The sequence below is a fragment of the Nerophis ophidion genome, linkage group LG06 (genome assembly GCF_033978795.1).
Source record: "Nerophis ophidion isolate RoL-2023_Sa linkage group LG06, RoL_Noph_v1.0, whole genome shotgun sequence".
NCBI classification, from domain to species: Eukaryota; Metazoa; Chordata; class Actinopteri; order Syngnathiformes; family Syngnathidae; genus Nerophis; species Nerophis ophidion.
The window spans coordinates 17,720,694-17,743,053 of NC_084616.1; the positions used below are offsets into that span (position 1 = coordinate 17,720,694).

The following is a 22,360-nucleotide window of genomic DNA, read 5'->3' on the forward strand; positions in this document are numbered from 1 at the left end:
AGCTACTAGCAACAGATCTACCGACTTTTCTTGCAAACAGCTTCTAGCGACAAATCTAGCATTTTTTTTGTAAACAGCTTCTAGCGACAAAACTAGCATTTTTTTTGTGAACAGCTACTAGCGACAGATCTAGTAACTTTTTTTGTGAACAGCTTTTAGCAACAAATCTAGCATTTTTTTGTGAACTCTAGCGACAGATGTAGCATTTATTTGTGTAAACAGCTACTAGCGACAAATCCAACGACTTATTTCTAAACAGCTACTAGCAACAGATCCACCGACTTTTTTTGTGAACAGTTACTAGCGACAAATCTAGCATTTTTTTGTGAACAGCTACTAGCGACAGATCTAGAAACTTTTTTTAATAAACAGCAACGAGCGACATCTCTAGCATATTTTTTAGTAAAGAGCTACCAGCGACAGATCTAGTAACTTTTTTTCTGAAAAGCTACAAGCGACAGATCAAGCAACTTTTTTGTGAACAGCTACTAGCGACAGCTCTAGCGACGTTTTTGTAAACAGCTACTAGCGACAAATCTAGCAACCTTTTTCGTAAAAAGGTACCAGCGACAAATCTAGCGATTTTTTTGTAACCAGCTACTAAAGACAAATCTAACAAGTTCTTTGTAAACAGCTTCTAGCGACAAATCTAGCAACTTTTTTTGTAAACCACTACTAGCGACAGCTCTAGCGACTTTTTTGTAAATAGCAATTAGCGAAAAATCTAGTAACCCTTTTTATGAACAGCTACTTGCAACAAATCTAGTAACCTTTTTTTGAACAGCTACTAGCGGCAAATCTAGCAACTTTTTTCATATCCAACTACTAGTGAAAAATCTAGCAATTTTTTTGTAAACAGCTACCAGTAACAAATTCAACAACTTCTTTGTAAACAGCTACTAGCGACAGATCTATCAACCTTTTTTGTAAAAAGATACCAGCGACAGATCTAGCAATTTTCTTTTGTAAACAGCTAATAGCAACAAATCTAGCTACGTTTTGGTAAAAAGCTACTGAACTAGCGACAAAACTAGTAACGTTTTTTTGAACAGCAACTAGCGACAAATCTAGCAACTTTTTTTATAAACAGCTACTAGTGACAGCCCTAGCAACTTTTTTGTAAACAGCTACTAGCGACAGATCTAGCGACGTTTTTGTAAACAGCTACTGGCGACAAATCTAGCAAATTTTTTCGTAAACAGGTACCAGCGACAAATCTAGCGATTTTTTTGTAAACAGCTACTAGAGACAAATCTAGTAACCTTTTTTTGAACAGCTACTAGCAACAAATCTAGCAATTTTTTTGGTAAACAGCTACTGGCGACAAATCCAGCAACTTTTTTTGTAAACAGCTACCAGCGACAAATCTAGCAATTTTTTTGTAAACAGCTACTAGCGACAAAACTAGTAACCTTTTTTTGAACAGCTACTAGCAACAAAAATAGCAATTTCTTTGGTAAACAGCTACTTGCGACACATCCAGCAACTTTTTTTGTAAACAGCTACGAGTGACAGCTCCAGCAACTTTTTTGTGAACAGCTACTAGCGACAGCTACTAGCGACAAATCTAGCAACTTTTTTCGTAAACAGGTACCAGCGACAAATCTAGCGATTGTTTTGTAAAAAGCTACTAAAGACAAATCTAACGACTTTTTGTAAACAGCTTCTAGCGACAAATCTAGCAACTTTTTTGTAAACTGCTACTAGCGACAGCTCTAGCGACTTTTTTGTAAACAGCTATTAGCGACAAATCTAGTAACCTTTTTTATGAACAGCTACTAGCAACAAACCTAGTAACCATTTTTTGAACAGCTACTAGCGGCAAATCTAGCAACTTTTTTCGTATACAGCTACTAGCGACAAATCCAGAAACTTTTTTTGTAAACAGCTAATAGCTACAGCTCTGGCGACTTTTTTGTAAACAGCAACTAGCGACAAATCTAGCAACTTTTTTAGTAAACCGCTACTAGCAACAGATCCACCGACTTTTTTTGTGAACAGTTACTAGCGACAAATCTAGCATTTTTTTGTGAACAGCTACTAGCGACAGATCTAGAAACTTTTTTTAATAAACAGCAACGAGCGACATCTCTAGCATATTTTTTAGTAAAGAGCTACCAGCGACAGATCTAGTAACTTTTTTTGTGAAAAGCTACAAGCGACAGATCAAGCAACTTTTTTGTGAACAGCTACTAGCGACAGCTCTAGCGACGTTTTTGTAAACAGCTACTAGCGGCAAATCTATCAACCTTTTTCGTAAAAAGGTACCAGCGACAAATCTAGCGATTTTTTTGTAACCAGCTACTAAAGACAAATCTAACAAGTTCTTTGTAAACAGCTTCTAGCGACAAATCTAGCAACTTTTTTTGTAAACCACTACTAGCGACAGCTCTAGCGACTTTTTTGTAAATAGCAATTAGCGAAAAATCTAGTAACCTTTTTTATGAACAGCTACTTGCAACAAATCTAGTAACCTTTTTTTGAACAGCTACTAGCGGCAAATCTAGCAACTTTTTTCGTATCCAACTACTAGTGAAAAATCTAGCAATTTTTTTGTAAACAGCTACCAGTAACAAATTCAACAACTTCTTTGTAAACAGCTACTAGCGACAGATCTATCAACCTTTTTTGTAAAAAGATACCAGCGACAGATCTAGCAATTTTCTTTTGTAAACAGCTAATAGCAACAAATCTAGCTACGTTTTGGTAAAAAGCTACTGAACTAGCGACAAAACTAGTAACGTTTTTTTGAACAGCAACTAGCGACAAATCTAGCAACTTTTTTTATAAACAGCTACTAGTGACAGCCCTAGCAACTTTTTTGTAAACAGCTACTAGCGACAGATCTAGCGACGTTTTTGTAAACAGCTACTGGCGACAAATCTAGCAAATTTTTTCGTAAACAGGTACCAGCGACAAATCTAGCGATTTTTTTGTAAACAGCTACTAGAGACAAATCTAGTAACCTTTTTTTGAACAGCTACTAGCAACAAATCTAGCAATTTTTTTGGTAAACAGCTACTAGCGACAAATCCAGCAACTTTTTTTGTAAACAGGTACCAGCGACAAATCTAGCAATTTTTTTTGTAAACAGCTACTAGCGACAAAACTAGTAACCTTTTTTTGAACAGCTACTAGCAACAAAACTAGCAATTTCTTTGGTAAACAGCTACTAGCGACAAATCCAGCAACTTTTTTTGTAAACAGCTACGAGTGAAAGCTCCAGCAACTTTTTTGTGAACAGCTACTAGCGACAGCTACTAGCGACAAATCTAGCAACTTTTTTCGTAAACAGGTACCAGCGACAAATCTAGCGATTGTTTTGTAAAAAGCTACTAAAGACAAATCTAACGACTTTTTGTAAACAGCTTCTAGCGACAAATCTAGCAACTTTTTTTGTAAATTCCACTAGCGACAGCTCTAGCGACTTTTTTGTAAATAGCTATTAGCGATAAATCTAGTAACTTTTTTTATGAAAAGCTACTAGCAACAAATCTAGTAACCTTTTTTTGAACAGCTACTAGCGGCAAATCTAGCAACTTTTTTCGTATCCAGCTACTAGCGACAAATCCAGAATTTTTTTTTGTAAATAGCTAATAGCTACAGTTCTGGCGACTTTTTTGGAAACAGCAACTAGCGACAAATCTAGTAACCTTTTTTATGTTAACAACTACTAGCGACAAATCTAGCAACTTTTATCAAACAGCTACTAGCAAAAAATCTAGCAACTTATTTGTAAACAGCTCCTAGCGACAGATACAGCAACCTTTTTTTGGAAACAACCACTAGTGAAAAATCTAGCATTTTTTTTGTAAACAACTACCAGTAACAAATTCAACAACTTCTTTGTAAACAGCTACTAGCGACAGATCTATCAACCTTTTTTGTAAAAAGATACCAGCGACAGATCTAGCAATTTTCTTTTGTAAACAGCTAATAGCAACAGCTCTAGCTACGTTTTTGTAAACAGCTACTGTACTAGCGACAAAACTAGTAACCTTTTTTTGAACAGCAACTAGCGACAAATCTAGCAACTTTTTTTGTAAACAGCTACTAGTGACAGCCCTAGCAACTTTTTTGTAAACAGCTACTAGCGACAGATCTAGCGACGTTTTTGTAAACAGCTACTGGCGACAAATCTAGCAAATTTTTTCGTAAACAGGTACCAGCGACAAATCTAGCGATTTTTTTGTAAACAGCTAATAGAGACAAATCTAGTAACCTTTTTTTGAACAGCTACTAGCAACAAATCTAGCAATTTTTTTGGTAAACAGCTACTAGCGACAAATCCAGCAACTTTTTTTGTAAACAGCTACCAGTGACAAATCCAGCAATTTTTTTGTAAACAGCTACTAGCGACAAAACTAGTAACCTTTTTTGAACAGCTACTAGCAACAAAACTAGCAATTTCTTTGGTAAACAGCTACTAGCGACAAATCCAGCAACTTTTTTTGTAAACAGCTACGAGTGACAGCTCCAGCAACTTTTTTGTGAACAGCTACTAGCGACAGCTACTAGCGACAAATCTAGCAACTTTTTTCGTAAACAGGTACCAGCGTCAAATCTAGCGATTGTTTTGTAAACAGCTACTAGAGACAAATCTAACGACTTTTTGTAAACAGCTTCTAGCGACAAATCTAGCAACTTTTTTGTAAACCGCTACTAGCGACAGCTCTAGCGACTTTTTTGTAAACAGCTATTAGCGACAAATCTAGTAACCTTTTTTATGAACAGCTACTAGCAACAAACCTAGTAACCTTTTTTTGAACAGCTACTAGCGGCAAATCTAGCAACTTTTTTCGTATACAGCTACTAGCGACAAATCCAGAAACCTTTTTTGTAAACAGCTAATAGCTACAGCTCTGGCGACTTTTTTGTAAACAGCAACTAGCGACAAATCTAGTAACCTTTTTTATGTTAACAACTACTAGCGACAAATCTAGCAACTTTTTTCAAACAGGTACTAGCAACAAATCTAGCAACTTATTTGTAAACAGCTCCTAGCGACAGATACAGCAACTTTTTTTGTATACAGCTACTAGTGACAAATCTAGCAATTTTTTTGTAAACAGGTACCAGTGACAAATTCAATAACTTCCTTGTAAACAGCTACTAGTGACAGATCTATCAACCTTTTTTGTAAACAGATACTAGCGACGGATCTATCTTTTTTTTTTTTGTAAACAGCTAATATCAACAGCTCTAGCTATGTTTTTGTAAACAGCTACTGTACTAACGACAAAACTAGTAACCTTTTTTTGAACAGCAACTAGCGACAAATCTAGCAACTTTTTTTGTAAACAGCCACTAGCGACAGCTTTAGCAACTTTTTTGTAAACAGCCACTAGCGACAGCTTTAGCAACTTTTTTGTAAACAGCTACTAGCGACAGATTTAGCGAGGTTTTTGTAAACAGCTGCTAGCGACAAATCTAGCAACTTTTTTCGTAAACAGGTACCAGCGACAAATCTAGCGATTTTTTTGTAAACAGCTACTAAAGACACATCAAACGACTTTTTTGTAAACAGCTTCTAGCGACAAATCTAGCAACTTTTTTTGTAAACCGCTAATGGTGACAGCTCTGGCGACTTTTTTGCAAATAGCTATTAGCGACAAATCTAGTAACCTTTTTTATGAACAGCTACTAGCAACAAATCTAGTAACCTTTTTATGAACAGCAACTAGCGGCAACTCTAGCAACTTTTTTCGTATCCAGCTACTAGCGACAAATGAAGAAACTTTTTTTTTAAACAGCTAATAGCTACAGCTCTGGCGACTTTTTTGTAAATAGCAACTGGCGACAAATCTAGTAACCTTTTTTATGTTAACAACTATTAGCGACAAATCTAGCAACTTTTTTCAACAGGTACTAGCGACAAATCTAGCAACTTATTTGTAAACAGCTTCTAGCGACAGATCCAGCAACTTTTTTTGTAAACAACTAGTAGTGACAAATCTAGCAATTTTTTTGTAAACAGCTACCAGTGACATATTCAACAACTTCTTTGTAAACAGCTACTAGCGACAGATCTATCAACCTTTTTTGTAAACAGATACTAGCGACAGATCGAGCACTTTTTTTTGTAAACGGCTAATAGCAACAGCTCTAGCTACGTTTTTGTAAACAGCTACTGTACTAGCGACAAAACTAGTAACCTTTTTTTGAACAGCAACTAGCGACAAATCTAGCAACTTTTTTTGTAAGCAGCTACTAGTGACAGCTCTAGCAACTTTTTTGTGAACAGCTACTAGCGACAGCTCTAGCGACGTTTTTGTAAACAGCTACTAGCAACAAATCTAGCAACTTTTTTTGTAAACAGGTACCAGCGACAAATCTAGCGATTTTTTTGTAAACAGCTACTAGTGACAAATCTAGCAACTTTTTTCGTAAACAGCTACTACGACAAATCTAGCAATTGTTTTGTAAACAACTACTAGCGGCAAATCTAGCAACTTTTTTGTAAACAGCTACTAGTGACAAATCTAGCAACTTTTTTGTAAACAGCTACTAGCGACAAATCTAACGACTTCATTGTAACCAGCTTCTAGCGACAGATCTGACCAATTTTAGTAATCAGCTATTAGCGACAAATCTTGCATTTTTTTTTGTAAACAGCTACTTGTGACCAATCGAGCAACTATTTTGCAAACAGCTACTAGTGACAAATTGAGCGACACTTTTGCAAACAGCTACTAGTGACAAATCCAACGACTTCTTTGTAAACAGCTACTAGCGACAAACCTATCAACCTTTTTTGTATACAGCAACTAGCGACAAATCTAGGGATTGTTTTTGTAAACAGCTATTAACGACAGAGCTAGCAACCTTTTTTAAACAGCTACTAGCGACAAATATAGCAACTTTTTTGTAAACAGTTACTGGCGACTAATCTTACAACTTCTTTGTAAACAGCTTTTAGCGACAGATTAGCAAATTTTTGTAAACAGCTACTACCGACAAATATAGCAACTTTTTTGTAAACAGTTACTGGTGACAAATCTTACGACTTCTTTGTAAACAGCTTTTAGCGACAAACCTAGCAATTTTTTGTAAACAGTTACTAGTGACAAATCGAGCAACTTTTTTGCAAACAGCTATTAGTGACAAATCCAACGACTTCTTTGTAAAGAGCAACTAGCGACAGACAAATCAACTTTTTTTGTGTACAGCAGCAACTAGCGACAAATCTAGGGATTGTTTTTGTAAACAGATATTAGCGACAGAGCTAGCAACCTTTTTTGTAAACAGATACTAGCGACAGCTCTAGTGACGTTTTTGTAAACAGCTACTAGCGACAGCACTAGCGACAGCACTAGCGACAGCACTAGCGACAGCACTAGCAACGTTTTTGTAAACAGCTACTAGCGACAAATCTAGAAACCTTTTTTATGAACACTAGCGACAAATCTAGCAACTGTTTCCGTATACAGCTATTGGCGACAAATCTAGCGATGTTTTTTTTGTAAACAGCTACTACCGACAGCTTTAGCAGCTTTTTCCGGTATTATTGTAGATTTGTTTGTGTCTCAAAGACACAGGCAGCAGTACTGCAATGACCCACGCCCCGTTCCAAAGCACACACAGGTGCCAGCAGAGCGCGGACCCTCCCAAGACGGAAAGTGCGGCAGTTGGTTTGCGAGTGAGCACGTCATTTGCAATCTGGACTTTTACGTTCCATGCTCTACATCTGTAGCTACTTTGCTAGGTTATTGTGCAGATTTCAAAAAGTGCACTTCGTTCTCACGATCCACCAAGTTTTCAGCAAATCAGTGACTTGCAGACATTCGGAGTGTTACTTTCTCAACAACTTGTACTCATAGCAATACAGTTCATGAGAATAAAAGAAGATGATGGTCCTTTGACACCATTAACACCGACAAATAATCTAATCTAATCTCCTGTATGATAATGGTTTGGAGACAGGAATGAGCTGAGAGAAAGGCCCTGCTCTCTCCAGCAGCCGGAACATTCCTGGGCCTGTGCTGGCTCCTGGTCCTTCCCAGGCAGTAAAAGCTGCCCTCAACAACACTAATTAGCTGCAGGAACATTCCTCTTAGCGGCCCCAAAGAGCCGGCAGCTTGCCTCCAAGCTCATCCTCTCCTTCCAGCACAGGAGCCAGGAAGAACCCACTCCTGCTGTCCAGGACAAGATGGAACATTTGGAGAAGATGTTTGTGTTCTGCAGGTTGGGAAAGAGTCATTCGGACCAAGTGTGGACGCGTGTGAGCCAGAGGTAAGGAGAGCAAGAAGCCACAGAAGAAATGGAGAATGCGTTAAAGAGTTTTAGGAGGGTGAGTGCTGCTGTTGGACACTAAACAGCTCAGATCCACCTGGGACTGAAGGAAAAGCAGATCCACCTGGGATTGAAGGAAAAGTAGATCCACCTGGGATTGAATGAAAAGTACATCCACCTGGCACTGAAGGAAAAGTAGATCCACCTGGCACTGAAGGAAAAGCAGATCCACCTGGCACTGAAGGAAAAGCAGATCCACCTGGGACTGAAGGAAAAGCAGATCCACCTGGGACTGAAGGAAAATCAGCTCCATCTGGGACTGAAGGAAAAGTAGATCCACCTGGGGCCGAAGGGAAAGCCGATCTACCTGCCACTGAAAAAAAGGCAGATCAACCTGGGACTGAAGTAAAAGCGGATCCACCTGGGACTGAAGGAAAAGCAGAGCCACCTGGGACTGAAAGAAAGGCAGATCCAAAGAAAAGTAGAGCCACCTGGGACTGAACGGAAAGCAGATCCACCTGGGACCGAAGGTAAAGCAAATCTACCTGGGACCGAAGGAAAGGCAGATCCACCTAGGACTGAAGGAAAAGCAGATCCACCTGGCACTGAGGGAAAAGCAGATCCACCTGGGACGGAAGGAAAATCAAATCCACTGAAGGAAAATCAGATTTACCTGGGACTGAAGGAAAAGCAGATCCACCTGGGACCGAATGGAAAGCAGATCTACCTGGGACCGAAGGAAAGGCAGATCCACCTAGGACTGAAGGAAAAGCAGATCCACCTGGCACTGAAGGAAAAGCAGATCCACCTGGGACGGAAGGAAAATTAAATCCACTGAAGGAAAAGCAGATTTACCTGGGACTGAAGGAAAAAAAGATCCACCTGGGACTGAAGGAAAAGCAGATCTACCTGGGACCGAAGGGAAAGCAAGTCCAGCTGGGACCAAAGGAAAAGTAGATCCACCTGGGACCGAAGGAAAAGCAGATCCACCTGGGACGGAAGGAAAATTAAATCCACTGAAGGAAAAACAGAACCACCTGGGACTGAAGAAAAATAGGATCCGCCTGGGACTGAAGGAAAAGTAGATCCACCTGGGACCGAAGGAAAAGCAGATCCACCTGGGACGGAAGGAAAATTAAATCCACTGAAGGAAAAACAGAACCACCTGGGACTGAAGAAAAATAGGATCCGCCTGGGACTGAAGGAAAAGTAGATCCACCTGGGACTGAAGGGAAAGTAGGTCCACCTGCAACCGAAAGAAAAGTAGATCCACCTGGGACTGAAGAAAAATCAGAGCAACCTGGGACTGAAAGAAAAGCAGATCCAAAGAAAAGTAGAGCCACCTGGGACTGAACGGAAAGCAGATCCACCTGGGACCGAAGGTAAAGCAAATCTACCTGGGACCGAATGGAACGCAGATCCACCTGGGACCGAAGGAAAGGCAGATCCACCTAGGACTGAAGGAAAAGCAGATCCACCTGGCACTGAGGGAAAAGCAGATCCACCTGGGACGGAAGGAAAATCAAATCCACTGAAGGAAAATCAGATTTACCTGGGACTGAAGGAAAAGCAGATCCACCTGGGACCGAATGAAAAGCAGATCCACCTGGGACCGAAGGAAAGGCAGATCCACCTAGGACTGAAGGAAAAGCAGATCCACCTGGGACGGAAGGAAAATTAAATCCACTGAAGGAAAAGCAGATTTACCTGGGACTGAAGGAAAAAAAGATCCACCTGGGACTGAAGGAAAATAAGATCCACCTGGGACTGAAGGAAAAGCAGATCTACCTGGGACCGAAAGGAAAGCAAGTCCAACTGGGACCAAAGGAAAAGTAGATCCACCTGGGACTGAAGAAAAAGCAGATCCACCTAGGACTGAAGGAAAAACAGAACCACCTGGGACTGAAGAAAAATTGGATCCGCCTGGGACTGAAGGAAAAGTAGATCCACCTGGGACTGAAAGGAAAGTAGGTCCACCTGCAACCGAAAGAAAAGTAGATCCACCTGGGACTGAAGAAAAATCAGATCCACATGGGACTGAAGAAAAAGCAGATCCACCTGGGACCGAAGGGAAAGCCGATCCACCTGCGACCGAAGGAAAAGCAGATCCACCTGGGACCGAATGAAAAGCAGATCCACCTGGGACCGAATGAAAGGCAGATCCACCTAGGACTGATTGAAAAGCAGATCCAAAGGGCACTGAAGGAAAAGCAGATCCACCTGGGTTGGAAGGAAAATCAAATCCACTAAAGGAAAAGCAGATTTACCTGGGACTGAAGGAAAAGCAGATTTACCTGGGACTGAAGGAAAAGAAGATCCACCTGGAACTAAAGGAAAAGTAGATCCACCTGGGACTGAAGAAAAAGCAGATCCACCTAGGACTGAAGGAAAAACAGAACCACCTGCGACTGAAAGAAAAGCAGATCCACCTTGTACTAAAGGGAAAGCAGGTCCACCTGCAACCGAAAGAAAAGTAGATCCACCTGCGACTGAAGGAAAAGTAGATCCACCTGGGACCGAAGGGAAAGCCGATCCACCTGGCACGGAAAAAAAAGGCAGATCCACCTGGGACTGAAGGAAAAACAGATCCACCTGGGACTGAAAGACAAGCAGAGCCACCTGGGACTGAAGGGAAAGCAGATCCACCTGGGACTGAAGGAAAGGCAGATCCACCTAGGATTGAAGGAGAAGCAGATCCACCTGGGACTGAAGGAAAGGCAGATCCACCTAGGATTGAAGGAAAAGCAGATCCACCTGGGGCCGAAGGCAAAGCAGATCTACCTGGGACTGAAGGAAAAGCTACTAAAAAGAACTACAAGTCCTTCATGACTGTTTTTAATCTTCCTTCATTCAACACCAACGAGCACGGAGGCTCCTGGGGTGGAGAGACGGGGCCTGGTAGGTTGCCGTGGTAACGCAGCAGGTAAAAGTGACTCCTCCCTCTCCGTCACAACAGGCTTGTGAAAGGTGCTCCTCTCCTTCGCATGACGTTCTTCTTGGTGAAGTCAATCACATCTGGCACTGATTACCTAACAGAAAAAAAGTTCCTGACTCCATGACACTAAAGACACGACCTCAGACTTAAAGGAAAGCAAATACACAAAAGATGAGGAACTCAACTTAACGACGACATCATCTTTGACCAAATGATTCAAGAAAGCAGATTCTTCTTCAACGGATTTGTTCTCATTGCAACTTCCCAAGGTCTTGCAAACACAGGAGTCAATCACAACGCTGCGCTAAATGTGCCCTTGACAACAACAACAACAACAACAACAACAACAACAACAACAACCACAACAACAACAATAACTTTAGGAGAACAATGGAAATAAAAAAAGTCAATCAAACAAGACTAAGTTTGTGAGGTTAGTTAACCCTATTTAATGTTTGACTCATCATAAAATCCTCAATCATATAATAGCACATAATACAATAAAATATAATATAATATATAATCATATAATATCACATTATATAATATAAAATAGTATAAAATCACATAAAATAATATAATATAATATCACATAATATAATATAATACAATATCATGTGATATAATATTATATAGCAAAATATTATATAATATAATATCCCATAATATAATATCATATATTATCACATAATATATTATGATATCAAATCATATTACACAATATATTATAATATAGTATAATATAAAATAATATAATATCACACAATATAATAAAATACATTATAATATAATACAACATCAAACAATATAATGAAATATACTATAATATAGTATAATACAATATCACATCATATAATATAATATCACAGAATACAATATATAATATAATACATTATAACAAAATATAATAGATTATAAAATAATATAATACCACATAATATAATATAAGATAACGTAATATCATATATCATATCATATAATACATTATAATATAATGTATTAAAATATCACATTAATATAATATAATATAAAATAGGTAGGGAAATAACATTATTATAGATACTACAGTATTGTGCTTTTAAAGTCTTCACAATAATGCCGTGAATAATTTATTGATACATGAACTATGAATACTAGAAATGTGTATTTAATATTTATTGATACATGAACTATAAATACTAGAAGTGTGTATTTAATATTTATTTATACACAAACTATGAATACTAGAAGTGTGTATTTAATATTTATTGGTACATGAACTATAAATACTAGAAGTGTATATTTGATATTTATTGATACATGAACTATAAATACTAGAAGTGTATATTCAATATTTATTGATACACAAACTATGAATACTAGAAGTGTGTATTTAATATTTATTAATACACGAACTATAAATACTAGAAGTGTGTTGTTAATATTTAATGATACATGAACTATGAATACCAGATGTGTGTATTTAATATTTATTGATACATGAACTATGAACATGTGTTTTTTCTATTTAATGTTTAGCATGCAAGGTGTTGCTGTGTTGTGAGCATTGTGAAGGCGTGCTGTCAGACATTTTGTCATTCTGAGGTGACTCAGTGAGAGGACGGTCCTGAATGGGAGTCTGTGCCAAAGTCGGTCTTGGATGGAGGTCTGCGCCAAAGCCAGAATGCACCCCAGTTGGCCACACACGTTAAAAATATTTCCTCTGATAACAATCTACAAGGATGTTTTGAGGACGATACTGCCGGTAAAAAAAACATGTTTGCTTTATAAAAAGCTTACACGTTGAGACTTGCACGGCAAGCGGCTAATGCACATTGGCACAGACTTGTAGGAAGTGTTTTGAAATAAAAACCACACTCGTTCTGCTCTCACACCACCTAAATAAACGAAAATAAAAGACAACCACAATAATGTGGAAAGAAAGGAATTTTGAGAATAAATGTAAAACCATTTGAGTCTTTTCAGCTAAGCAGTGGCAAATAAACGACCTGCAGATTTTAATCAGGCATCACATTAGGCACCTAATCTTGACTAAAGCAACATAATATATTTTAATCAAGCATCACAAGAGGCAACTAACCTTGACTAAAGTAATGTAATAGATTTTAATCAGGCATCACATAAGGCACCTAACCTTAACTAAAGTAACAGAATATATTTTAATCCGGCATCGCATGAGGCACCTTAACTAAAATAACAGAATATATTTTAATCAGGCATCACATGAGGCACCTAACCTTAACTAAAGTAACGTAATAGATTTTAATCAGGCATCACATAAGGCACCTAACCTTAACTAAAGTAACAGAATATATTTTAATCAGGCATCACATGAGGCACCTACCCTTGACTAAAGTCACGTAATAGATTTTAATCAGGCATCACATAATCCACCTAACCTTAATTTAAGTAACATATTTAAATCAGGCATCACATGAGGCAACTAACCTTGACTAAAGTAATGTAGTAGATTTTAATCAAGCATCACATAAGGCGCCTGACCTTCACTAAAGTAACAGAACATATTGGGTGTGAGTTTTCCTTGCCCTTTTGTGGGTTCTTCCGAGGATGTTGTAGTCGTAATGATTTGTGCAGTCCTTTGAGACATTTGTGATTTGGGGCTACATAAATAAACATTGATTGATTGATTGATATTTTAATTGGGCATATTTATTGTCTGTCTATCTGGGTTGGCCCAGTGATAGGTGGCGACTTGTCCAGGATGTACCCCGCCTTCCGCCCAATTGTAACTGAGATAAGCACCAGCGCCCTCCTCAATCCCAAGGGGAATAAGCGGTAGACAATGGATGGATGGATAGTTTTAAATCAAGCACAACATGAGGCAGCTAATCTGGACCAAAATAAGATAAACATGTTTTAAATCAGGCATGGCATGAGACAACTAACCTGGACTAAACAAACATAAAATAGTTTTAAATCAGGCACAGTATTAGGCAGCTTACCTGAAATAAACTAACAAAATAGTTTTTAACCAGGCACGGCATGAGGCAGCTAACCTGGACTAAACTAACGTAAAAAATAGTTTTAAATCGGGCACGGCATGCGGCATCTAACCTGAACTAAAGTAACATAAAATTGTTTTTAATCAGGCACGGCATGCAGCATCTAACCTGAACTAAAGTAACACAAAATTGTTTTTAATCAGGCACGGCATGAGGCCGCTAACCTGGACAAAAATAACATAAAATAGTTTTTAATCAGGCATGGCATGAGGCAGCTAACCTGAACTAAACTAACATACAATTATTTTTAATCAGGTACTACATGAGGCAGCTAACCTGGACTAAATAAACATAAAATAATTTTAAATCAGGCACGGCATGATGCAGCTAACCTGGACTGAACTAACATTAAATAGTTTTAAATCCAGCCCAGAATGAGGCAGCTAACCTGGACTAAACTAAGATAAAATAGTTATAAATCAGGCAAGGCATTAGGGCATCCAACATGAACTAAACTAATATAATATAGTTTTAAATCAGGCACGGCAAGATGCACCTAACCTGAACTAAACTAACATAAAATAGTTTTTAATCAGGCACGGCATGAGGCAGCTACCCTGTACTTAACTAACATAAAATATTTTTTATGCAGACACGGCATAAGGCAGCTAACCTGGACTAAACTAACATAAAATAGTTTTAAATCCGGCTCGACACAAGGCAACTAACCTGGACTAAACTAAGAAAACATCTAAAATCAGGCACGGCATGAGGCAGCTAACCTGAACTAAACTAACATAAAATTGCTTTTAATCAGGAACGGCATGAGGTAGCTAACCTGTACTAAACTAACATAAAATAGTTTTTATGCAGACACGGCATGAGGCAGCTAAGCTGGACTAAACTAACATAAAATAGTTTTAAATCCGGCACGACATGAGGCAACTAACCTGGACTAAACTAAAAAAATACTCTAAAATCAGACACGGCATGAGGCAGCTAACCTGAACTAAAATATCATAAAATTGCTTTTAATCAGGCACGGCATGAGGCAGCTAACCTGTACTAAACTAACATAAAATAGTTTTTATGCAGACACAGCATGAGGCAGCTAACCTGGTCTAAACTAACATAAAATAGTTTTAAATCAGGCACGACATGATGCAGCTAACCTGGACTAAACTAACATAAAATATTTTTATGCAGACACAGCATTAGGCAGCTAACCTGGTCTAAACTAACATAAAATAGTTTTAAATCAGCTAACCTGAACTAAACTAACGTAAATGAGTTTTAAATCAGGCATGACATGAGGCAGCTAACCTGGACTAAACTAAGAAAATTGTTTAAAATCAGGCACAGCAAGAGGCAGCTAACCTGAACTAAACTAACATAGAGTTCATATCATACTGCCAAAATAGTCCTAACCAATAATTGTGATTGAAACGTTAGTTTAAGCATCACTCAGAAAGCAAACATTTCCCTTCTTGCTTGTCAGAACACTTTGACTTTGTGAGTCTTTGTGGTAAAGTCCAGGAGTGTGACGTCCAAAATAGTTGCGATGCAGCAGATCCCACACTAATTACACAGCGCAGGAAACCGTGTCACCTCCCTGTCTGCTGCCAACACCTTCCAACAATCATCTTGCAAACTCCAATCTCATTTTTCGTGCAAACACAATCGTTGTGTAACATTTTAGTCAACCAAGCTGGCCTCGCGGCTCAAATTTGTCTGCAGCCAGGAGAAGTTTGCTACATTTCAAATTAATATCATCAGAAACGTCACAGCAAGATTCATTTTACAAAACCCAAAACCAGTGAAGTTGGCACGTTGTGTAAATGGTACATGAAAACAAAATACAATAATTTGCAAATCCTTTTCAACTTATATTCAATTGAATAAACTGCAAAGACAAGATACTTAATGTTTAAAATGGTAAACTTTGTTATTTTTTATTAATATTAGCTCATTTGGAATTTGATTCCTGCAACATGTTTCAAACAAGCTGGCACAAGTGGCAAAAAAGACTGAGAGAGTCGAGGAATGCTCGTCAAACACTTATTTGGAACATCCCACAGGTGAACAGGCTAAATGGGAACAGGTGGGTGCCATGATTGGGTATAAAATCAGCTTCCATGAAATGCTCAGTCATTCACAAACAAGGATGAACAAATGCCTGAGCAAATTGTCCAACAGTATAAGAACCACATTTTTTCAATGAGCTATTGCAAGGAATTTACCATCTACGGTAGCTGAGATAGGCCCTCGGCCCCCAAAGAGGAATAAGCGGTAGAAAATGGATGGATGGATGGATGGATGGTTCGTAATATCATCAAAAGGTTCAGAGAATCTGGAGAAATCACTGCACGTAAGCGGCAAGGCCGTGACCTTTGATCCCTCAGGCGGTACTGCATCAAAAAGTGCCATCAGTGTGTAAAGCATAACACCACATGAGCTTAGGAACACTTAAAAAAAACACTGTAAGTAACTGCAGTTGGTTGTTACATCTGTAAGTGCAAGTTAAAAATATTCTATGCAAAGCAAAAGCCATTTATCAACAACACCCAGAAACACCGCCGGCTTTGCTGGGCCTGAGCTCATCTAAGATGGACTGATGCAAAGTGTAAAATTATTTTGTGGTCTGACGAGTCCACATTTCAAATTGTTTTTGGAAATTGTGGACGTTGTGTCCTCCGGACCAAAGAGGAAAAGAACCATCCGGATTGTTCTAGGCACAAAGTAGAAAAGCCAGCATCTGTGCGGTATGGGGGTGTATTACTGCCCAAGGTATGGGTAACTTACACGTCTGTGAAGGCACCATTAATGCTGGAAGGTACATACAGGTTTTGGAGCAACATATATTGCCATCCAAGCAACGTTATCATGGACGCCCCTGCTTATTTTAGCAAGACAATGCCAACCCACAACAACAATGTGGCTTCACAGTAAAAGAGTGCAGATATTTGACTGGCCTGCCTGTAGTCCAGACCTGTCTCCCATTAAAAATATGTGTCAAAAAATGAAGCATAAAATACCACAACGGAGACTCCGGACTGTTGAACAACTTATGCTGTACATCAAGCAAGAATGGGAAAAAATTTTACATCAAAATTGTGTCTCCTCGGTTCCCAAACATTTACTGAGTGTTGTTAAAAGGAAAGGCCATGTAACAGTGGTAAAAATGCCCCTGTGACAACTTTTTTGCAATGTGTTGCTGCCATTAAATTCCAAGTTAATGATTATTTGCAAAGAAAATATTAACGTTCTCAGTGTGAACATTACATATCTTGTCTTTGCAGTCTATTCAATTGAATATAAGTTGAAAAGGATTTGCAAATCATTGTATTCTGTTTTTATTTACCATTTACACAACGTTCCAACTTCACTGGTTTTGGGGTTTTGTAGCTGTGGAGATGGCATACCAAACTTAGTTTTGTTTATCAATCAGTTCAGAATCTCTATGAATAAAAATCGTGACTTGGAAGTGAATGGACTTTTTTTTCTCCTAGCACAGGGGTCGGGAACCTTTTTGGCTGAGAGAGCCAAAAAGCCAAATATTTTAAAATATATTTCCGTAAGGGCCATATAAAAAATGTTTTTAACACTGAACACAACTAAACACGTGCATTTTTAAGTAAGAACAACATTTTAGAGTATAACAGGTCTCTTATTCTTTGTAATAACATTGTTATTCTGAAGCTAACTGTTGAGAGGGTGTGGCCTGCGGGCCTGCAGCGACAGGTGCGTAGATGGCTCACCGGGGCCTTGTTATCTAATCACTTGTCGCTCTGCGCTCTGTTATAAGCAACAGCCAGGAGAAGAGACTGGTTTGGGCTGGAAATACTATTGCTGGAAAGCAACTAAGAGACTTATTTAATTAAAAAAAAAAAAAATTGTAACCCTGAAACAGACTCTCATGTCGGTGTTTGGTGGTCTGAAAACCCCCCAGGAGGGCAAGCCCCACACTAACCAATAATAAAAAAATAACTTCTTATCATTAACGCAACTTCTTGAACAGGTGCGGTAGAAAAAAGGATGGATGGATTAAAAATGCATGAGAATGTTTTATAATTTTAACATTATTTTTAACACTGTGATTACAAGTGGAATTATTCATTACTTATCGCGTTAAGCAACGTCGGCTCAGATTTATCAGAAAGCCAGATGCAGTCATCAAAAGAACCACATCTGGCTCTAGAGCCATAGGTTCCCTACCCCTGTCCTAGCAACTTGCATAATCCCAGCCCCTTCCTGCTCAGTCACAGATAATATTAATACCAATTTTTTCAGTTGTTTTCAGATGTTATTGTGAGGAAGTAATGTTTGTAAGTCTATGTTTGAATGATGTTATTTAGCAGTGGAAAAAAAAGTTGCATCAAATGAAGTTCCAGTTGGATTCAAAAAGTCTAGACCAGTGGTTCTCAACCTTTTTTTCAGTGATGTACCCCATGTGAATATTTTTTTAATTCAAGTACCCCCTGATCAGAGCAAAGCATTTTTGGTTGAAAAAAAGAGATGATGAAGTGAAATACAGCACTATGCCATCAGTTTCTGATTTTTTAAATTGTATAACAGTACAAAATATTGCTCATTTGTAGTGGTCTTTCTTGAACTATTTAGAAAAAAGATATAAAAATGACTAAAAACTTGTTGAAAAATAAACAAGTGATTCAATTATAAATAAAGATTTCCACACATAGAAGTAATCATCAACTCAAAGTGCCCTCTTTTGGGATTGTAATAGAGATCCATCTGGATTCATGAACTTAATTCTAAACATTTCTTCACAAAAAAAGAAATCTTTAACATCAATATTTATGGAATATGTCCACAAAAAATCTAGTTGTCATTACTGAATATTGCATTGTTGCATTTTTTTGTACAGTTTATGAACTTACATTCATATTTTGTAAAAGTATTATTCAATAGATATATTTATAAAGGATTTTTGAATTGTTGTTATTTTTAGAATATTTTAAAAAAATCTCACGTACCCCTTGGCATACCTTAGAGTACCCCCAGGGGTACGTGTACCCCCATTTGAGAACCACTGGTCTAGACAAACGAGTGCATGCATTTTAACGGGCGACTCGGAGATAAAGTTCTACTTGTGTAGTGCGTAGTTGTGTGTGCCGGCAGGTTTTACGTGAAGGTCATTGGTGTCAAACTCTGGCCCGCGGGCTAAATTTGGCCCGCCGTGTAATTTCATTTGGCCCTTGAGGCAATAATAAATTAACATTAGAGCTGGCCCGCTGGTATTATACAGTAGCGGTGCCGTTGTATCACTGCATTCAACGCTAATTCTCATACTTGCCAACCCTCCCGATCTTTCCAGGAGAATCACGAATTTCAGTGCCCCCCCCGAAAATCTCCCGGAGCAACCATTCTCCCGAATTTTCACCCGGACAACAATATTGGGGGCGTGCCTTAAAGATACTGCTTTTAGCATCCTCTACAACCTGTCGTCACGTCCGCTTTTCCTCCATACAAAAAGCGTGTCGGCCCAGTCACGTAATATATGTGGCTTCTACATACACAAAAGTGAATGCAATGCATACTTGGTCAACAGCCATACAAGTTACACTGAGGATGGCCGTATAAACAACTTTAACACTGTTACACCACACTGTGAACCCACACCAAACAAGAATGACAAACACATTTCGAGAGACCATCCGCACCGTAACACAACATAAACACAACAGAACAAATACCCACACCCCCTTGCAGCACTAACTCTTCCGCTACGCTACAATATACACCCCCGCTACCAAGAAAACTCGATTTTGCATGTCAGTATAAAGTTATATAAGCCTTGCTTGTTCAATATTCAATGCAAAACTTGTTTGGGTCCCTATTAAAAGGTTAAGTTGTTCAACTTTGGCCCGCGGCTTTGTTCAGTTTGTTCACTCTGTATTTGAGTTTGACACCCCTGGTGTAGGTTCTGTAAGTGATAAGTCGTATTTACCTAGGTTGACAAAGCTCATCACCATGTCAGCGTCGTTCAGGAAGTTGTTGTCTTGGAAACTGGCGATGGGCGGGCCCTGCGTGGTGAAGACGGGCCTGTGAGGATACGAGAAGCCGTCCTGGTCCCCCCCCGAGGACATGGACCGGTACAAGTCCAGCATGAACATGGGAGCAGAGTTGTGCTTGCCGAGCAGGTGAGGTCGAGGCCGGTGCGGCAGTCCCAGGATGGACAAGATCTCCCGCTGGATCTCCCTGCGCTCCTGACTCCTCAAGCGGCGGTAGATGAAGCTGGAGTGGAATTCGTTGTCCAGCGAGAAGTTACTGAAGGACATGTCCGCCGCCACGCAGGAGGTCCACAGCAGGAGCAAAGCTGCAGCACATTTCTCAGCAAGGCCTGCCATGGCGGACTCAAATGTCTTCAGACCTGGTCTTGCTTCACTCGCCTCAACTGGCTGCCATCTTGTTGAAGCAGGGTCTCCAACCAAACATCAACTTCTTCTCAAAGGGATCTCGCGCCACCTGTCAAGTGCACACGCTTACTTTGCTGCCGACTTTACTGCGCACGACTTCCCTTACTTGGTGCGCACTCGCAACTTGAGTCCTGTTCAATGCTGCCTCCTGTAACCTCTGGGAAGGGAGGAGCGGGAGAGAGAGAGAGAGCGACAACCAGAGAGAGAGAGTGAGAGAGAGAGTGAGGGATGGGTAGAGAGAGAGCGGGTGGGATGTGAGAGAGTGAAAGAGAGAGGGAGCCTGAGAGAAAGCGAGAGAGAGAGAGAAGAAGGAATGGAGTTAAATGGGATTTTGTTTTTGTTTGATGACACACACTCACACACACACACACACACACACACATATATATGGTTTACAGCCATACAAAATTAACATAGTAAAGTTGTCTTATTACCTTTTCAAAGGTAGCTGTAAACAAGGTTATGACTCTCTTTTCTGCTGTGGCAGGAAGTGGATGACAACGGATTCGCAGAAGCAACATGGATGCATGACTTGAAGGCGCAGCAGATGCAACATGGATGAATGACTTGAAGACATGGCAGATGCAGCATGGATGCATGCCTTGAAGGAGCAGCAGATGCAACTTGGATGCATGACTTGAAGGAGCAGCAGATGCAACATGGATGCACGACACAAAGGAGCAGCAGGTGCAAGATGTGTGCATAACATGAAGGAGCGGCAGATGCAACTTGGATGCATGACTTGAAGGAGCAGCAGATGCAACATGGATGCACGACAAAAAGGAGCAGCAGATGCAAGATGTGTGCATAACATGAAGGAGCAGCAGATGGAACATGACTTTAAGGAGCAGCAGATGCAACTTGGATGCATGACACAAAGGAGCAGCAGATGCAACTTGGATGCACGACACAAAGGAGCAGCAGGTGCAACTTGGATGCATGACACAAATGAGCAGTAGACGCAACATGTGTGCATGACTTGAAGGAACAGCAGATGCAACATTGATGCATGACTTGAAGGCACAGCAGATGCAACATTGATGCATGACACAAAGGAGCATCAGATGCAACATGGATGCATGACTTAAATGAGCAGCAGATGCAACATGGATGCATGAGACAAAGTAGCAGCAGATACAACATGGATGCACGACACAAAGGAGCAGCAGATGCAACATCGATGCATGGCTTGAAGACGCAGCAGATGCAACATGGATGCATGACTTGAAGGAATAGCATATGCAACATAGATGCATGACATGAAGGAGCAACAGATGCCACACGGACGCATGACACAAATGAGCAGCAGATGCAACATGGATGCATGACACTAAGGAGTGGCAGATGCAACATGGATGCAAGACTTAAAGAAGCAGCTGATGCAAGATGTGAGCATGACTTAAAGGAGCAGCAGATGCAAGATTGATGCATGACTTGAAGGCGCAGCAGATGCAAAATAGAAGCATGACATGAAGTAGCAGCAGATACAACATGGATGCATGACACAACGGAGCAGCAGATGCAACATGTGTGCATGCCTTGAAGGAGCAGCAGATGCAACATGGATGCATGACACAAAGGAGCATCATATGCAACATGGATGCATGACTTAAAAAAGCAGCAGATGCAACATTTATGCACGACTTCAAGGCACAGCAGATGCAACACTGATGCATGACTTGAAGGCACAGCAGATGCTACATTGATGCATGACTTTAAGGTGCAGCGGATACATACTGTGTACTTATTCCTATAACTGTGAATTTTAAGGCATGTAATCATTTAGTAATACT

General features: G+C 39.6%; 1 protein-coding gene across 2 annotated transcripts in view; it reads right to left on the reverse strand.

The window, feature by feature from the left end:
• Positions 1-20,736, reverse strand: part of LOC133554311 (bone morphogenetic protein 7-like) — a 55,516-nt gene extending 34,780 nt beyond the window's left edge. For both annotated transcript variants that reach the window (XM_061902892.1, XM_061902891.1), the window contains exon 1: positions 20,099-20,736. In XM_061902892.1, the coding sequence (XP_061758876.1) occupies positions 20,099-20,498 (400 nt within the window). In that variant the 5' untranslated portion in view covers positions 20,499-20,736. The remainder of the gene's footprint in view (positions 1-20,098) is intronic.
• Positions 20,737-22,360: the final 1,624 nt, after the last annotated feature.